This window comes from Eubalaena glacialis, chromosome 10 (assembly GCF_028564815.1).
Source record: "Eubalaena glacialis isolate mEubGla1 chromosome 10, mEubGla1.1.hap2.+ XY, whole genome shotgun sequence".
NCBI lineage: Eukaryota > Metazoa > Chordata > Mammalia > Artiodactyla > Balaenidae > Eubalaena > Eubalaena glacialis.
The window spans coordinates 74,390,013-74,405,236 of record NC_083725.1 but is presented as its reverse complement, the minus strand read 5'-3'; the positions used below and the strand labels follow the sequence as shown (position 1 = coordinate 74,405,236).

The window sequence follows — 15,224 nt, the reverse complement described above, 5'->3', positions numbered from 1 at the left end:
ATATAAGTATATTTATTTATTTATTTTTAGCTGTGTTGGGTCTTCATTGCTGCGCATGGGCTTTCTCTAGTTGTGGGGAGCAGGGGCTACTCTTTGTTGTGGTGTGTGGGCTTCTCACTGCGGTGGCTTCTCTTTTTGCAGAGCACAGGCTCTAGGTACACGGGCTCAGTAGTTGTGGTGCACGGGCTTAGTTGCTCCGCGGCATGTGGGATCTTCCCGGGCCAGGGCTCAAACCCTTGTCCCCTGCATTGGCAGGTGGATTCTTAACCACTGCGCCACCAGGGAAGTCCCCTACTGTCTACTTTTGAAAGACCCTTTTTATCACCCGAAAAAGAAACTCCATACACATTAGTAGTCACTCCCCATTCACCCTGCAACATCCCCAGCCCTTGGCAACCATTAGTCTACTTTCTGTCTTTACCTATGCTCTTTTTACTGCATGACGCTGTTTAGTGGAGTATTCCCCCTTTTAATAAAACAACAGGTTACATGAAGTCCTATCTGTACTCACTCCCTCTGTCCTGCCTCTAGTGCTGTGTGAACTGGTGAGCTACTGGGTTGACCTGGGCGTGGCCCTGCAGTTTACCTAGAGAAAACTGCGTTGAACTTTGGGCCATTGTCCCACTTAGATCAAGTGGGCTGGATTGTACAAAGAGTGGGATGGGTGGTGGAGGAAGGTTCTTGTTTCTTTACATTTGGTACCTGGTGGGCCCTGATCTCAGTAGGCAGCCTCCACACTGTAGGCTCTTACATTTGCTGTCTGTAGGCCCAGGCCTTCCTGGGGGGAAGGGCTCACCATGCTCTGTCTCATCCTGTTGTTTACAGGATTTTTGAGGTGAAGCATCAGCACAGGAAGGTGGAAAACCAGATCAAAATGGCCAAGATGGTTCTGATGAACGAGCTGAACAAACAGGCCAATGGGCTCCTAGAGGAGCTGGAGGTATATGTGAGCAGATGGATGGGTTCTGTTCTCTCCCTGGGGCAGAAACCAGGCACAGAGCAACCTTGTCTCAGGGCTCAGAGGTGCCTGGGCTACAATTCAGATGTGTCGTTTCCATAGCTCTCTGCTGCTCCCTGTATCCTAAAATGTCCAGTCTAATTTTGGGAAGTTGGCTCATTAAGGGCTAGAGAATCAGATCCAACTCCATTAATGCTGTGGCAGTAAGGCAACTGCCTTCCTGGACTATGCAGGGTTATAGCCTTGAAAGAGACATGAAACAAGCTATGCCCAAGAGATGCAGACATTCATTCATTTCCTCATTCATTTATTAGCCATTCCATGTTTGTACTATAAAATCTACCTACCCTGTCTCCCTCCCTCCCTCCCCCCCTCCCTCCATCCCTCAGCAGCCCATGTCCTCCTCTCAGGGGTGCAGTTTCATCTGATTCCATCTGTGTTTACACTGATACACACAGACCACCAGACTTCCCAGGCATGTGGCCTGCAGTCCAAGAACAGGATCAGGGACTCTGTCTTCTCTCTTCATAACCAGGGCATTACTAATGAAAGGAAGCGGAAGCTGGAGCAGCAGTTACAGAGCATCATGGTTCTCAACCGTCAGTTTGAGCATGTGCAGAATTTCATTAATTGGGCTGTCTGCAGCAAAACCAGCATCCCTTTCCTTTTCAGCAAAGAGCTGGTAAGAAGAACTCCCACTCCTCAATCACTGACTTTGGGTTAGTAAGTGAAAACCATCTTTGACCAAACCCCACAGTGCAAAGGATCCAGGTGCTGGAATAGACCTGCCTTCCTCCAAGCAACTCAGCTGGGAAGTTCTGTAGTTCTGTCTTAGGTCATGGATCCAGGCATTAATACTAGCAGTGTGCTGAACATTCCATAGGAAGTTATTGGGTTTAAGTGGGGCCTAAAAGGAAAGGAGGAGTTGAGGATGACATTGAAGTGTTGGGCTTGGGAGGGTGGTGATCCCCAGGAAAAGAAGCAAGAATTTTGAAGGATGTTGATGGGGTTTATATTTGGATATGTTGAAGCGAAGGTGCCTATAGGGCATCTAAAGGGAGCTGTCCCAAATCTGTTTTGATAGATGGGTCCGGAAGTCAGAAGAAAAGTCAGGGTTAGAGAGAGAGAGAGAGATGTGGGAGTCACTGGGATATCAGTGATATTGGAAGAGTGTGTGAAGGAAGAAGAGAAGAACAAATCTGGAGCCCAGGGAAATGCCGTCATTTTCACATAGACAGAGGAAGAAGATGAGTGAAAGAGATGAGAAGCAAGCATCAGAGGTGAGAGGAGAAATAGGAGAGTGTGGTGCACAGAAATTAACAGAGTTTCAAATTTTAAGTAATCAGTGTTATCATTGCTACATAGGTGAAAGGGCATGAGTAGTGGAGCAAAGCCTTGAGATCTGGGAATCAGGAGGTCCCTGGTAATCTTCTGAAAGACATTCCCGCAAAGTAGAAGGGTCAAAAGCTAGAATGAGGAAGCTGAGGATGGGAGGTGAGGAAGTAGAGACAGAAGTGAAAAGAAGGGAAATAAGAAGGTAGCTTGAGAAGGAGACAGGGTTGGGATACTTTTTTAAAGTAAGGAAGACATTTGCACATGTTTATTTGGGAGAAGTGGTTGAAGGTAGAAGAGATGTGTGGTAGAGGAAGCATACTGGAAGGGCAGAAAGAAGTGGGATCTAGAGTGAACTTGTTGACCTTAAACAAGAGGCACTCCTTTCCTCTGAGATGGGAGGACAGGAAGGTGTCAATATAATGTAGTTAAGTTTGGAGATAGGAGGGTTACAAGTTTGAGGGAATTTGTCTTTTATGGTTTTTTTCACCCTCTGTGAAGTAGGAGGTGATAATGAGAGGGTTAGGCATTGGGTAAATGACATTGAGGAGAGAAGTAAAAATTTTAGATAGTCATTAAGGACCATGGAAGAGGAAGCTGACAAGATAGGAAGTGACAAGAAGAAGGACTGAAGGGTACCCCTGAGGGTAATGATCAGTGTAGCGACCCCAGATAACATGGCTTTGGGATGGCTGGATTGACCCAAGGTCAGACACTGGGGATGGGAAGGGAACTAGGGCACTAGTGACATTGTTACTGAAAATGATGGGAAGCTGGGACGGCCCTATGGACTGCGGGAGCAGGGCTTGGGGAGTTCAGTGAGGCTGAAGAGCATACTCAGAAAGAGTGAGAGCTGGTTACGATCAGGGGGTAGGTTGTTGGAGTTTAAGGTCTCATAGGTAGAATGGTTCTAGATGATGAAAATGGTCTAGATATGGTGACTGAACTGAAAAGAGAGGTGAAGGTGATTTACATTAAAGAGATCAAGGAAGTAAGAGGCCAAGATGTTGATTAGGACATTGGTTAACTAGATGTTGGCAGGGTAGTTGGATACTTGCCAAAGTCCTAGATAAATGGGAGAGTTACTGATAGGAGATAGATGAAAGGGATGAGGGAGGAAGAGGGCAGTTGACTAGGATGTAATGGAGTTTTACAAGTGGATGGAAGGACAGCTATGGGGAACTCAGAGAATGTCTGCCCCCATTGGCTTTTCATGTGAGATTATGGTAGAATGAAAGGAACACTCTTGAGAGGCTGCCAGGCAAGTGATATTCTGAGGGAGAATTAAAATCACTTGAGGCCTGGAAGAGATAAGAATGTAGGCTTTCCATAAGCCTCAGTAAGAAGAAGGGGATCAGTAGGGGTGGGGGAAAGCGGAGGAATGTGAAGATACTAAGGTGTAAGGAAATAAGCAAGCATATGGGGGAGGCCCACAGGCTAAACAGCCATGACTTTGGCCCTTCAACCTGTCCAAAGAGTGAGGGAGAGGGCCTTGTCATTCAGGCACAAGATGCCCAAAGAAATGACCTTTGGTGCTGTTGTCAGATTGTGTTTCAGATGCAGCGATTGCTGGAGACCAACTGTAACACAGACCCTGGTTCCCCTTGGAGTATCAGATTCACTTGGGAGCCTAACTTCTGGACCAAGCAGCTGGCTTCCCTTGGTGAGCCCAGGGCCTACTCTGTGGGCCTGTGCATGATTGCTAAGAACACATATAGACCATCTGCTTAGCTTACTGGGTAGATCAGCATATGCCCAAGAGAAAGCACTCCCTGAGACTGCCAGTGGTCATGGAGTCATTCAGCAAACCTTTTTCTGGGGGTGATGAGGGTAGGGTTGGGGTGTGGGTGGGGAGAGTTGGTAGCTTAAATAGCAATGGCAATACAGGACTTTTGTAACAGGACCAGTTGAAATCTGAGCTTCCTATTCTGCATGAATGTCCCTGTTCCCTTGTTTTCATTGCTAGAAGAGGAGACAAGACAGTGGCCCTACTCTCCAGAGTGCTGTATGGCAGTGCACATGTGTGTGGGCACAAACAGAGATATTTCAGCGACACAGAGAGGAGACAGGCAGACAATGTCACACATGTCCTTTGGAGTTGAGATATAAGCAGATAATTCATGACCTTGTGCATTTTTCTTCCCTGCTGCAATAACTTGCTGGCATTCAGTCTTTAGGCAGACTGTAGACAACTTGAAGTTGTGCCTGTGTTGACAACCTAATGGTAGGTTTGTTAAACTAATGGCCAACTGCTACCTTCACCTGGGCTGTTATTCTCAGTGAAAATGTTTTGAACTTAACAGAGTGATAAATGATATATTTAGGTTTATTTTTTGCTTCCCTTACCATTTTGATTTAATTCAACAGACCTTTGGTGAGCACCTGCTCTGAGTCAGGCCCCACCCTGGCCACCAAGTGACCAAAGGTGAATAAAACACACCTCCTGCCCTCAAGACACTTGGTCTTCCCCTAAATAAGCCTCAGATGAGCTGAAGGAGCCATTAGCCTGAAACAGCAATAGATATCATCTACTCATGCATGAGGGCCCAGGGGCCTCAGTCAGCAGCACTGGCGCCTGGCATTGACCCTGGTGTTAGAGCTTCCCCACTCTCTTCCATCCTACTTGCCCAACACACAGTTCCCCAGAACCATATTTGAAGACTTGCTCATTTGTCCTGGGGATGAATCTCCTTTGCCACTTTCCAGCACACTCCTTCTTCTCCCCCAGTGTTGATTTTTTTTGGTCTGAGTCTCTCTTGGGCTATTCTGTTAAAAAAGAAGTAGGTGCTCTTTGAGGGAGCCCACGGTTTCTCTAGTGGGATACAAACAGAGTCAGGACTGAGCATCTGGTAAAAGCTGAGCTAATTTCTAAGTGTCCCAGGCCCCAAAAGCAGGTCTATATAGGTCCTATTGCTGGAAGCATTCTAGACTGAGTCTTGGGGATCAGGGGTTGAATTTCTTAATCTCTGCATCTGGTACAAGTATTTTTGAATGCTATCCTTCGGTCCCAGGAGTGGGAGGTAGTAGAGGGGGAACAGCTGCAGATTACCTTTGGAAACACTCTCTATTTTGAATTTTTAGGCTGTATAACTACTGAGGGTGGACAGCTATCCCCGGCAGATACTCCTGCTTATGGAAGCTTACAGGGACCGTCATCTTTTTATCAAAGCCACCAGTCCCCAGGGGCTCAGCAGGAGACTCTCAGCCATCCCTCACACAGGTTCCAGTCTCCAGCACTGTGTTCCTCATCTGTGTGCTGCTCCCATTGCTCCCCAGTCTCGCCCTCCCTCAAAGGCCAGGTCCCGCCACCCAGCATACACCCAGCCCACAGCTTTAGGCAGCCCTCTGAGACGGTGCCCCAACAGCTGAGGTCACTGCAGTGCTCCCCGCTGCTGCCCAGGGAAAAAGAACTGCACTGCCGTCCTCATCCACCAAAGCTACTTCAACCCTGGCTGGAAACCCAGCCTCCTGCAGAGCAAGAGAGCATATCCCAGCGGCTGGGGCAGCAGCTGACTTCCCAGCCCGTGTGCATCGTCCCCCCGCAGGATGTTCAGCAAGGAGCCCACGCCCCGCCCACCTTTCAGACACCCTCTGTCCAGGTGCAGTTGGGCCACCACCAGAAGCTGAAGCTCAGCCACTTTCAGCAGCAGCCGCCGCCACCGCCCCCTCCGCCCCAACAGCAGCCACCCCCACCTCTCCCTCCATCCCAGCATCTGGCTTCTAGTCAGCACGAGAGCCCTCCTGGGCCTGCCTGTTCCCAGAATGTGGACATAACGCACCACAAGTTTGAGCTGGAGGAAATGCAGAAGGACTTGGAGCTTCTCCTTCAGGCTCAACAGCCCAGCCTGCAGCTGAGTCAGACCAAATCGCCTCAGCATCTTCAGCAAACCATCGTGGGGCAGATCAACTACATTGTGAGGCAGCCGGCGCCCGTCCAGTCCCAGAGCCAGGAGGACACAGTGCAGGTGAGCCTCAGGGTGGCCTGGAACACACACTCTCCCTAGGACAGTGCAGGAAACACAGCCTCCCAATCACAGGGTGACACAAGAGCACAGTTTCTTCATTTTAGGGTGGCCTTGAACTCAGCCCTCACAATTCAAGACTGCACCAGGCTCCACCTCCCATCTCCGGAAAGCTCCAGAGAACAGAGTACTTAGCCCCAACATAGATCTGGGCTTGATACTGTCCAGAGTGGCCTGGCTTAGTCCTGTCCTCCTGGGTGACACTAGGGACCTTGTCCATGAATGGAACTTCCTGAGCTGTGCTGGATTCTAGCTAGTGCCAGGGCAGAAGGGAGGCTGTCTCTTACCTTTGTAACCTCACTTGCCTTGCTGTAACTTGTGTATCCCAGACGGGGCGAAGGGCAGTGAGGATGTGCCCTACGTGCTAGTGGGCAGCAACTTCATAACACTGAACAGATAGAGACTTAGAGTTTATTCCAAGCCTACTAAGCTAGGAATGTTTTATATACACTATGTCATTTGTCCTATCAACAATGTTGTTATGTAGGCATTACCATCTGTTTTTCTAGGTGCAGAAGTGGAGGTCAGAGAGGGCAAGCAGTTTGCCTAGAGATCATAAATCGTTGAGTGGTAGAGCCAAGACTTGGATCCAGGCCTGCTGACTGAAATGCCACAGAGGAGGCCTTGTTCTCTCCCTAGGGGGATTATGAAGGCTGCTCCTCTCTTTTCTCAGCTAAAAGACAATTGAAGAGGTGCAGTTTGTGTCTCTGGGATTTTTGCAGCACTCCACATCTTCATCCCTAACTCTTGCTTTTCTTTGTTCCCAGAGCTTCCTGTTCCAGCCCCTTCCTCCTCCCCTCTCACTTTTTTCATAGTGGTGTCTCCTTTAAACATGTAACCACATTTATATCTTCAAAGCAGCTCTACAGACTTTTACTTTATTACAAAATACAAGGCCTCACATTTATGCTTCAGCACTGACAGCTTCAGATCATGCTTCAAATGTCTTCCTCTGAGGCTCAGTTCCTTTGAGGGGATATGGAATAATCCTTATGATGACAGAGAAGGGTCTAGGGTTTATAGAGGACCATAAACTCTTTAAATGTAAGTCAAAACTGTTATGATTGCTAAGGTGACTATGACAGAGTTAGCTCATAATTCTTGGTTTGTGTTCTATCCTAAGATTGTGATATTAGGAAGAATTTAGATAAGACTAACTTTCTTTCTGAAAAAATTTCAAGCAGTTCACAATGTGTAGGTGGTAACAATGGGCAGTGCAGGGTAGGCATTAGCCTTTGCTGCTGCTGCTACTCCTTGCGGTAAAACCCACCCAAGTTCTTATTTTCTTCTCCAGGCTACAGATGAGTCCCCAGCATCTGAAGGCCCAAAGCCAATTCTCCCTCTTGACAAGAATACTGCTGCTAACTTGCCCCAGGCATCTGGGGAAGAAACTCCTCACAGTGTTCCCCCACTGGACAGTGCCATCCAGCACTCCTCTCCGAATGTGGTGAGAAAGGTACTAACGGAGCCTGCTTTCGCTGACCATATGGGACCCACTGCCAGTCAAGACCCCAGGGACCTGGATGAGGATGATTGGGTGGGGGGAGGAGTGTCTCTGTTCCATCCCTGGATGTTGCACAGCCCTGACTCATGCCTTCTGTCCTAATGAGTCTGCAAGGTCCTCCTCTACCCCATTTCCACCCACATACACTAAAAATGGGAGCAACTGAGCTTCATTTAGAGAGGAAGGAGAAAGGGAAAGAAAGCCAACTTATTGAACTCTCACTCTGTACCTAGAACTGTGCATGGTGCTTCACAGGGTGATTTCACTTAACCTTCCCAACAGTACTATGAGGTGGGCACCCCAATTTTATAGCTAAGGAAACTGAGATCCAGGGTCCTACAGCTAGTACATAAGAGGGCTAAGGTTTATTGAAAATGAGAATCCAAAGCCTGAACTTTCTCCTGTCTGCAATGAATGAAAATGGGGAAAATGTTTTATGCGGTCCCACAATCCAAAGTTTGTTGGCCTTAGAATTTGGATTAATGAAATTTATTGGGTGAGTGCTCTACAGGGATATCCTGCAGAGGTAGCTGAGCATCTAGGGGCACTGGGATCTCTTGGAGATAAGCTATTGGAGCCCTTCCTGTCCATCTACCTACCTGCTGGTGGAAGCATTCATGGCAATAACCCAGAATCCCACGACTCTTCAACTGTCCTACTCTCACCCCTGCCCTTCATCCCTACCCTGGCCATCCTCCTAGCTGGAACCTCAGTGCTGTGCCATGCCTTCCCATCAGCCCTCCATGTGTTCCTTGGCCCTGTTCCACTTATCCAATTGCCTTTTCTGGTCTAGTCCCTTCAACCTTCCTGGTACTTCCACTCAGCCCTGTACCTGAAGCTCTGTCAGCTATTCTGTATCCTTCCAGCCTGCACCCTCGGTCCTGCAGCATCCCTTAGGCTATACAACTCCAGTTCCACTAGTTGTTCTGTGTACCTACCCTTCATCATGTTTCTCCCAACAGCACCATTGCCATATATGTCTTAGATCAGTCTAACTCAGTGATACTTGAGAAGAGAATTTTAAAAAGTGAGAGATGGCAAAAATGAAATGTTAACTTGGAAATCCCTTGAAGTCTGGGCAGGCCTCTGGTACTAATGGCTTTTTATCTATGCCCATCCTGCCCTATCCTTTTGAAAATTGTCTGGCCTAGAGGCCATAGAGATGCTGTAAATTGGTCCTTTGTGGCTCTTAGTGGTTTACATTCTTACACCTGGGGTAGATACCTATCCATCCAACCATCCATCTATCCACCCATTTATGTATTCACTCAATGTTCAAAAAATATATGTTAATCTCCTATTATATGCCAAATATTTTTCTAGGTGTCAGACACACATTGGCGAATAAGAGTCCCACACTGGAGCTTATATTCTAGTGGGAGAGATAGTTAAACAAGCAACAACAGTAAAGTATGATAAAGTGCTGTGATAGTCATTGGGGTGTATAGAAGGAGCGCCTAACTCTGGGAGAAGGGACTGTTCACAGACTTCCTAGAGGACATGGTTTTAAGGTGAGATTTGAAGGAGGAGAAGTTAGGCTGGTGAAGGAGGGATGGGGGAAAGGCTAGAATAAATAGTCAAAGGGAATAGCAAGTAGGAAGGTCCAGAAGTGAGAGAAAGCCTGGGGTACTTAGGGGGTTTCAGATGATTTGGCTCGGTAGGAACATGAGATGTACTGGGGAATGGGAGTGATTGAAACCAGAGTGGTTGGAAGGCCTTGTAAATTATGCTCTGGAGTTGGGATTCAGTCTTGGGGGTTGTGAGGCGTGAATGAAGGATTTCTAGCAAGGAGGGACATGGTTTGAATTAAATTTTAGAAAGGTCACTTTAGTTGTAGTAAGAGAGACCAAAATAGTACAGAGGAGAAATAGGTGAAGTTGAATGAAATCAGGTAATGATGGGAATGAAGAGGCAGCAAGGGCTTCAAGAGATCAGATCACAGGAGCTTTTGGACTTGGAGTCTGATTGGCAATGGGAAGTGAGGGAAAGACAGTCCAAGGTGTGTCTTAGCTCACTGAGTTGCCATTCACCTGAGATGGGAGCATGGGAAGAAAAGCATATCTGGGGGGAGGAAAAAGTTAAGTTTTGAATTGTTGGTGTTCTCCTGTGGAAGTTACATTATAAGATGAATATAAGATGAATGGAAGGCAGCTAGCTTTAGAGGTCAGTAGGAAGCATGGACATTGCCAGTGCTCAACTGGTAGTGGGAGCCATCCTGAAAATGCTGCTGCTTATTTAATGAGTCTCAGTTCTGCTTCTCTACCCAGTACAGAGGAAAGGAGGTGAGCCACATGCAAGCATGGAGTCTGTGCTGCCTGTGTGGGTGGCCCACAGGGCGCTCTGAGCAGTGAGGGGAGAGGATGCTGCCCTCCTGTGTGGCTGCAGGGTGGCAGTGGGGTTAATGAAGATCCTAAGAGCTCTAACTTCTCATTCTGAGCTGCCCCTGGCCGTTAACCTGGGTTCATGCAGAGGTGTGGAGGGGCAAGTGGCCTGACATTTTTCAGATGTTTTGTAGGCTTCTTTGTGGCTTGGACTCCCAGAAAAAGGAACCTCAAGGTTGCCATCCTGGCCCAGAGGAACCTTTGGGTCTTGACTGACAGAGGTACTGCTTATACACAGAGCTCCTGAAATAAGAAAAAGGGCTTTCTTTTTGAGGGAATTCATTGCGTTGAATCTGGGATTGGGCAGGGTGGGGGTATGAAGGTCAAGGTTACCAAACAACATTTTGAGCATCTTATCATTGATTGATAATACTTTGTATAGCATTTTCTACTTTTTTCATAGGTTCTTACATGGATTATTCCATTTTATCTCTTTGTTTATCCTAGCAATACTATGAGGAAGCCACTTTCTTACTCCCCTTTGAAAGATGTGGAAACTGAGACACAGAGAGGTTCAGTGATCAACTAAGAGTTACACAGCCAACTATTGGCAGTGTTAGGACCAGAGCACAGGTTCCTGCCTCAGCCCTGTGTTCAATGATTAGGTTAAATTGCCTCTCTCTGTGCACTGCAGTGGGAGAAGTAGGACTCCATGTGGTCTCTCACCTGCTGGATTTTCCTATCTTTATACTCTCTGAAGTAGCCTGAGGCCTTGCTGGGGAGAGGTCTTAGGACCCAGGCTGGTTTGGTCTTGGCTATCTTTATCTGGTAAAGGCGTTTAGCTCCCAGCCCACTTCTCAGCCTGTACTGGCCTGTGAGCGCCAAGGGACGTCAGAAGTCTATCTGAGGCCACAGACGAGAGGAACCTGTGGCTCCAGGCACTGCTCTGTGTGTTCCACAGGGACCTATTCATGCTCAGAGCTGCTTTGTGTCACCACATGGAGGACTTTTGTTACAGCTGAGCAGCTGTGCACAAGTACCTAGGAGCTGGTACTAAATAAGCTGATGGTGAAAACAGATTGCTGCTGAAAATGAGAAGTGAAAGTTCTAGAATGGGTTTTCTAGCGGCTTGAGCTCTGCAGTCTCGGGAGCATTTTATCCCACCACCTTCCCTGCCTCCAGCAGGATGTTTTTGTATGAACTTGGACATTTGTTTGGCACTAGCTGTTGCCTAAGCTTCCTAATCTTGGTTCAGCCACTCTGAAGAAAGACGATGAAGAAAGACAGCTCTGCAACAGAACCCCTTTAAATCCCAAGTGAAACTGGAAGCCATTTCGATGGCTTCATTTCATACTTCTTAACTAGTCAACTGCTGAAAAATACACACATTCCTTTCCTCAAAACACTCATGGAGTCAAGGCTGTACACATCACAGAGAGCCCTATCTGAACCCCAGTTCACTTGCAAGAGGGACCTCTTTTCTGCTCATAATGTGGCCCCAGATCTTCAACAAAGGACTTTGAGGCCACCAAGATGCTGCTCAAGGCTTGAGAGGAGCCTTCGATGTATTTTCAGCAAATGATACAGAAGTAGTAGGCACTCCTGTGGTCCCGATTATTAAGAGTGATGCAGAAGAGTCAAGGATAATGACTCAGATGAATAGCGTTTATGCCATTATCAAAGCATTTTGATGCCTGAGCTCTTGATTTGATTCTTAAAACTCAGTGAGATTTACATTAACCTCTAGAGGAGGAAATTAAAGCCCAGAGGTGGAAAATGATTTGCTTAAATACATACTCCAAACCTTGACATAAGTGAATACTAGGCATCCCGCCTTCACAGTCTTCAAATACACTGCTACGGACCAGGTCATGGGTTCTCAACCTTAGCAACCGTCTTTTCCTCATAGTCTGCCACTGACAGCAGCTTTTCTCAGAATGTTCCCAGGGCTTGGTGAGGCTTTCTTAGGGCATAGCCTGTGTCCCAGTTAGCATATGCAGAACTGTACAGAGATGTGTTCTGTCCTACAGAGCTAACACTCCCCAGGTCTGGCTCCCTGAATTTTGTACTCTCTAGGAAGCCTGTCTCCTTCATTCTAACCTGATTTTATTCGCAGACCAAACCCAAGATCTTTGTCTAGGTCTCCTGGTTCATGTGAAAACAGGTTCTTGTTCCTAGGCCTTAAATTTCCTTAACCCAGCCTGGGAAAAATACCTCTGGCCTAATTTTTCCTAGTCTCCAAAATTTGGGTTTTGAGGATTCTACTCATTCTGGCTTTCACTTCAGATTTACTGGAATCCACTTATTCTTTTCCTCTTCCTTCCACCTCAGACTCTGGGATCCTCTTTGCTTTTTCCATCTTGTTGTATCATCAGGGCACTGGGCAGTCTTCATTTCTTCTCTCTTCACCATCCATGATTGTTTTCCCATTTGACTTTGGTCAGTTAGCAGATATCAACACAGTTACATCTATAGCAATAGCCTTACTTCATACAAGAGTTTTTGTTGAGCTGGAGGGGCACTCACCATCAGCAAGAGCAACTTTCCTATTAAAAATCAACTTGTGAAACCACTTGCAAGAAAAGTTAGTTCCCCCCCTCAGCTATCTGATTCAGCTGTGTCAAGATCTGCTGCTGTTAAACCAGTCTACTTAATCTGAAGCTGTTGAAATTCTCAAATATCCCAAGGATTTAATTCACAAATCTATTTACCTCCATCCTTGTCTCCTTATCTGTTTCCTTCAGCCAGGGTGAAGGCCTTCAGTATGTTTCCAAAACATGGCACATTGCTCTCTTCTTCTACTGTACATTTACATGGTGATGAGTTTTTGACAAGTTTAACTTCTAGAACAAAAACCTGAAAGCAGAAGTGAGCAGGCAAAGCTTCAGAGCAGCAGCAAGAACAGATGTCACAAACCTCACTCATTATATTCTATATGAGACTATAAGCCTGATCTAGTCAGCATTCTTGATCTAGCAAGCTTAGTTATATGGTTTTCTTTGGAAATTTTTAGTTTTCCTATATTATAGCAGTAAGCAGAGTAAAAGCAGGAAGTCAGGACTTCTATAATGGCAGCTAACAACAGGGGAAAAGACAAGAAACTTCACCTGGAAATGTGCCACGATGTGAAGTCGTTCACTGAAAGGACACGCTAAGCCCTACATTCCTAGAAGTTCCCTAAAGCACCAATGAACTACAGAACACCCGAGCAAGAGTTTCATCAAAGTTCTTTTTTTTTTTTTTTTTGTACCTGCTGTTTTCTTTTCTTTTTTTAAAATTATTTATTTATTTATTTATTTATGGCTATGTTGGGTCTTCGTTTCTGTGCAAGGGCTTTCTCTAGTTGCGGCAAGTGGGGACCACTCTTCATCGCGGTGCGCGGGCCTCTCACTATTGCGGCCTCTCGTGTTGCGGAGCACAGGCTCCAGACGCGCAGGCTCAGTAATTGTGGCTCACGGGCCCAGTTGCTCCGCGGCATGTGGGATCTTCCCAGACCAGGGCTCGAACCCGTGTCCCCTGCATTGGCAGGCAGATTCTCAACCACTGCGCCACCAGGGAAGCCCCCATCAAAGTTCTTTTACATCATGAAGAAATGGTCTCGTTAGGCATCATGTGCTCTGTTTAGTAAGACAGGGTAGTGTGCAAAGCATTTTAGAAATACTCCCCTTCAAAATAATATTTTAAAGCTAACTGCATTTTGTTATCGAAAGAGGTATGTTTCAGATATCTGGAAAATTGACTTCTGTGGAACACCACCCTATCTGTGCTACTTTATCCCCAGCAATATTATCTTGCTGTAACAACCTGAAATTTGTATTAAACTCAGGGTATGTGCACCAAGTGTCTGTTTATTGACTTCTTAATCACATCATACTAGGGCACTAGCTTTCTACCTAATGGCACAAAATCAAGACCAGCCAGCAGATTTCTAAGGCTGGGCCCAGTCTTGGATTCCTTTATAAGCTTGGAAAATTTGGGTAATCACTCTGTGTCTCAGTTTCCCTTCCTGTTAAAATGAAAGAACAATGTTTTCTCTGAATTTTGACAACATCTTGTGGCAATCATTAGAATGGCAGTATAGGCACATTGAACTCCAGCAAAAGATCTGGGTGGTGAGAATGGGGAGAGGAAAGGCAGCAGGTAACAGAGCACAGATCAACAGGATTAGATGGGGAAAGGACTACATAGGTGACTAGGAGAAGAGGTTGAAGGTCATACAATTCAGACAGGTCACAGGTCAGGCAGGTGGCAAACAGATAAAGAGACAGAGATAAAGAGATAAGAGACAAGGAGAACAAAGGCACAGGGACATACAATTTGGGAGGAGAGAAAATTAGGGGCAAGTAAGGAGACACTAGGTCATGGAGGTAAGAGGGAGCTCCCTTCATACGTCAAAGATGACCTGAGCTGATTACCAGAGTATGTTTTTTGCATTTTTGACTTTTCTTCCTCCCTGAACTAGAAAATAGTTTATTTTTACTTGGAAACCTCAAAATACTTATTTTCCCTCATGAAATCTGAAGGTGTTATATGTGAAGATGAAGTCAAGGTGCCAGTTAAGCTTGGCGGTGTCAGTGATTGCCCTATACAGACTTTCCAGCTGGCCATATCCTTTCACCTTCTCTCATTTGACCTCTGAACAATCCTGGGTGTTGGAGAGGGCAGGTGGCATCATTTCCATTGACATATGAGCTCCTCCTGTGTGTGAGGCACCAAATGTCAGACAACTTGGTCACATTCCCAAGTCCTTCTCCAACCCTAGTATGTTCTCAAGAAGACCTTTCCTTCCTTCCAGGCCCTAGAGACTCAGCCTGCTTTCCTGGCCCTGAAAGTTGGCCCTCCCCTTGCCCCTACTCACCTTGTAGCAGGGTAAGATGGAGGGTCTCAACTCCTCTCTTTCTTCCTGTACATGAAATAAGGACCTTTTGTTTTAGTATTTTGTAGCTCTTCACTCCAGAGAGCCAGATGAAGTATCAAAAATAACTAACACACAGCATAATAGGTTCCAGAAATGCCACTGTATTTGCATAGCCTATAGATATGGGACTGGGGCCGGCTTCCTCATAGTACTCTCTCTGAGTCCCTTC

General features: G+C 46.5%; 1 protein-coding gene across 2 annotated transcripts in view; it reads left to right on the top strand.

Annotated features, from left to right (window-relative positions):
* The window catches only part of TRIM66 (tripartite motif containing 66), a 32,527-nt gene that overhangs the window by 3,977 nt on the left and 13,326 nt on the right, over nucleotides 1-15,224 (top strand). For both annotated transcript variants that reach the window (XM_061201417.1, XM_061201418.1), the window contains exons 5-9: nucleotides 826-940; nucleotides 1,494-1,640; nucleotides 3,836-3,953; nucleotides 5,372-6,255; nucleotides 7,607-7,768. In XM_061201417.1, the coding sequence (XP_061057400.1) occupies nucleotides 826-940; nucleotides 1,494-1,640; nucleotides 3,836-3,953; nucleotides 5,372-6,255; nucleotides 7,607-7,768 (1,426 nt within the window). The remainder of the gene's footprint in view (nucleotides 1-825; nucleotides 941-1,493; nucleotides 1,641-3,835; nucleotides 3,954-5,371; nucleotides 6,256-7,606; nucleotides 7,769-15,224) is intronic.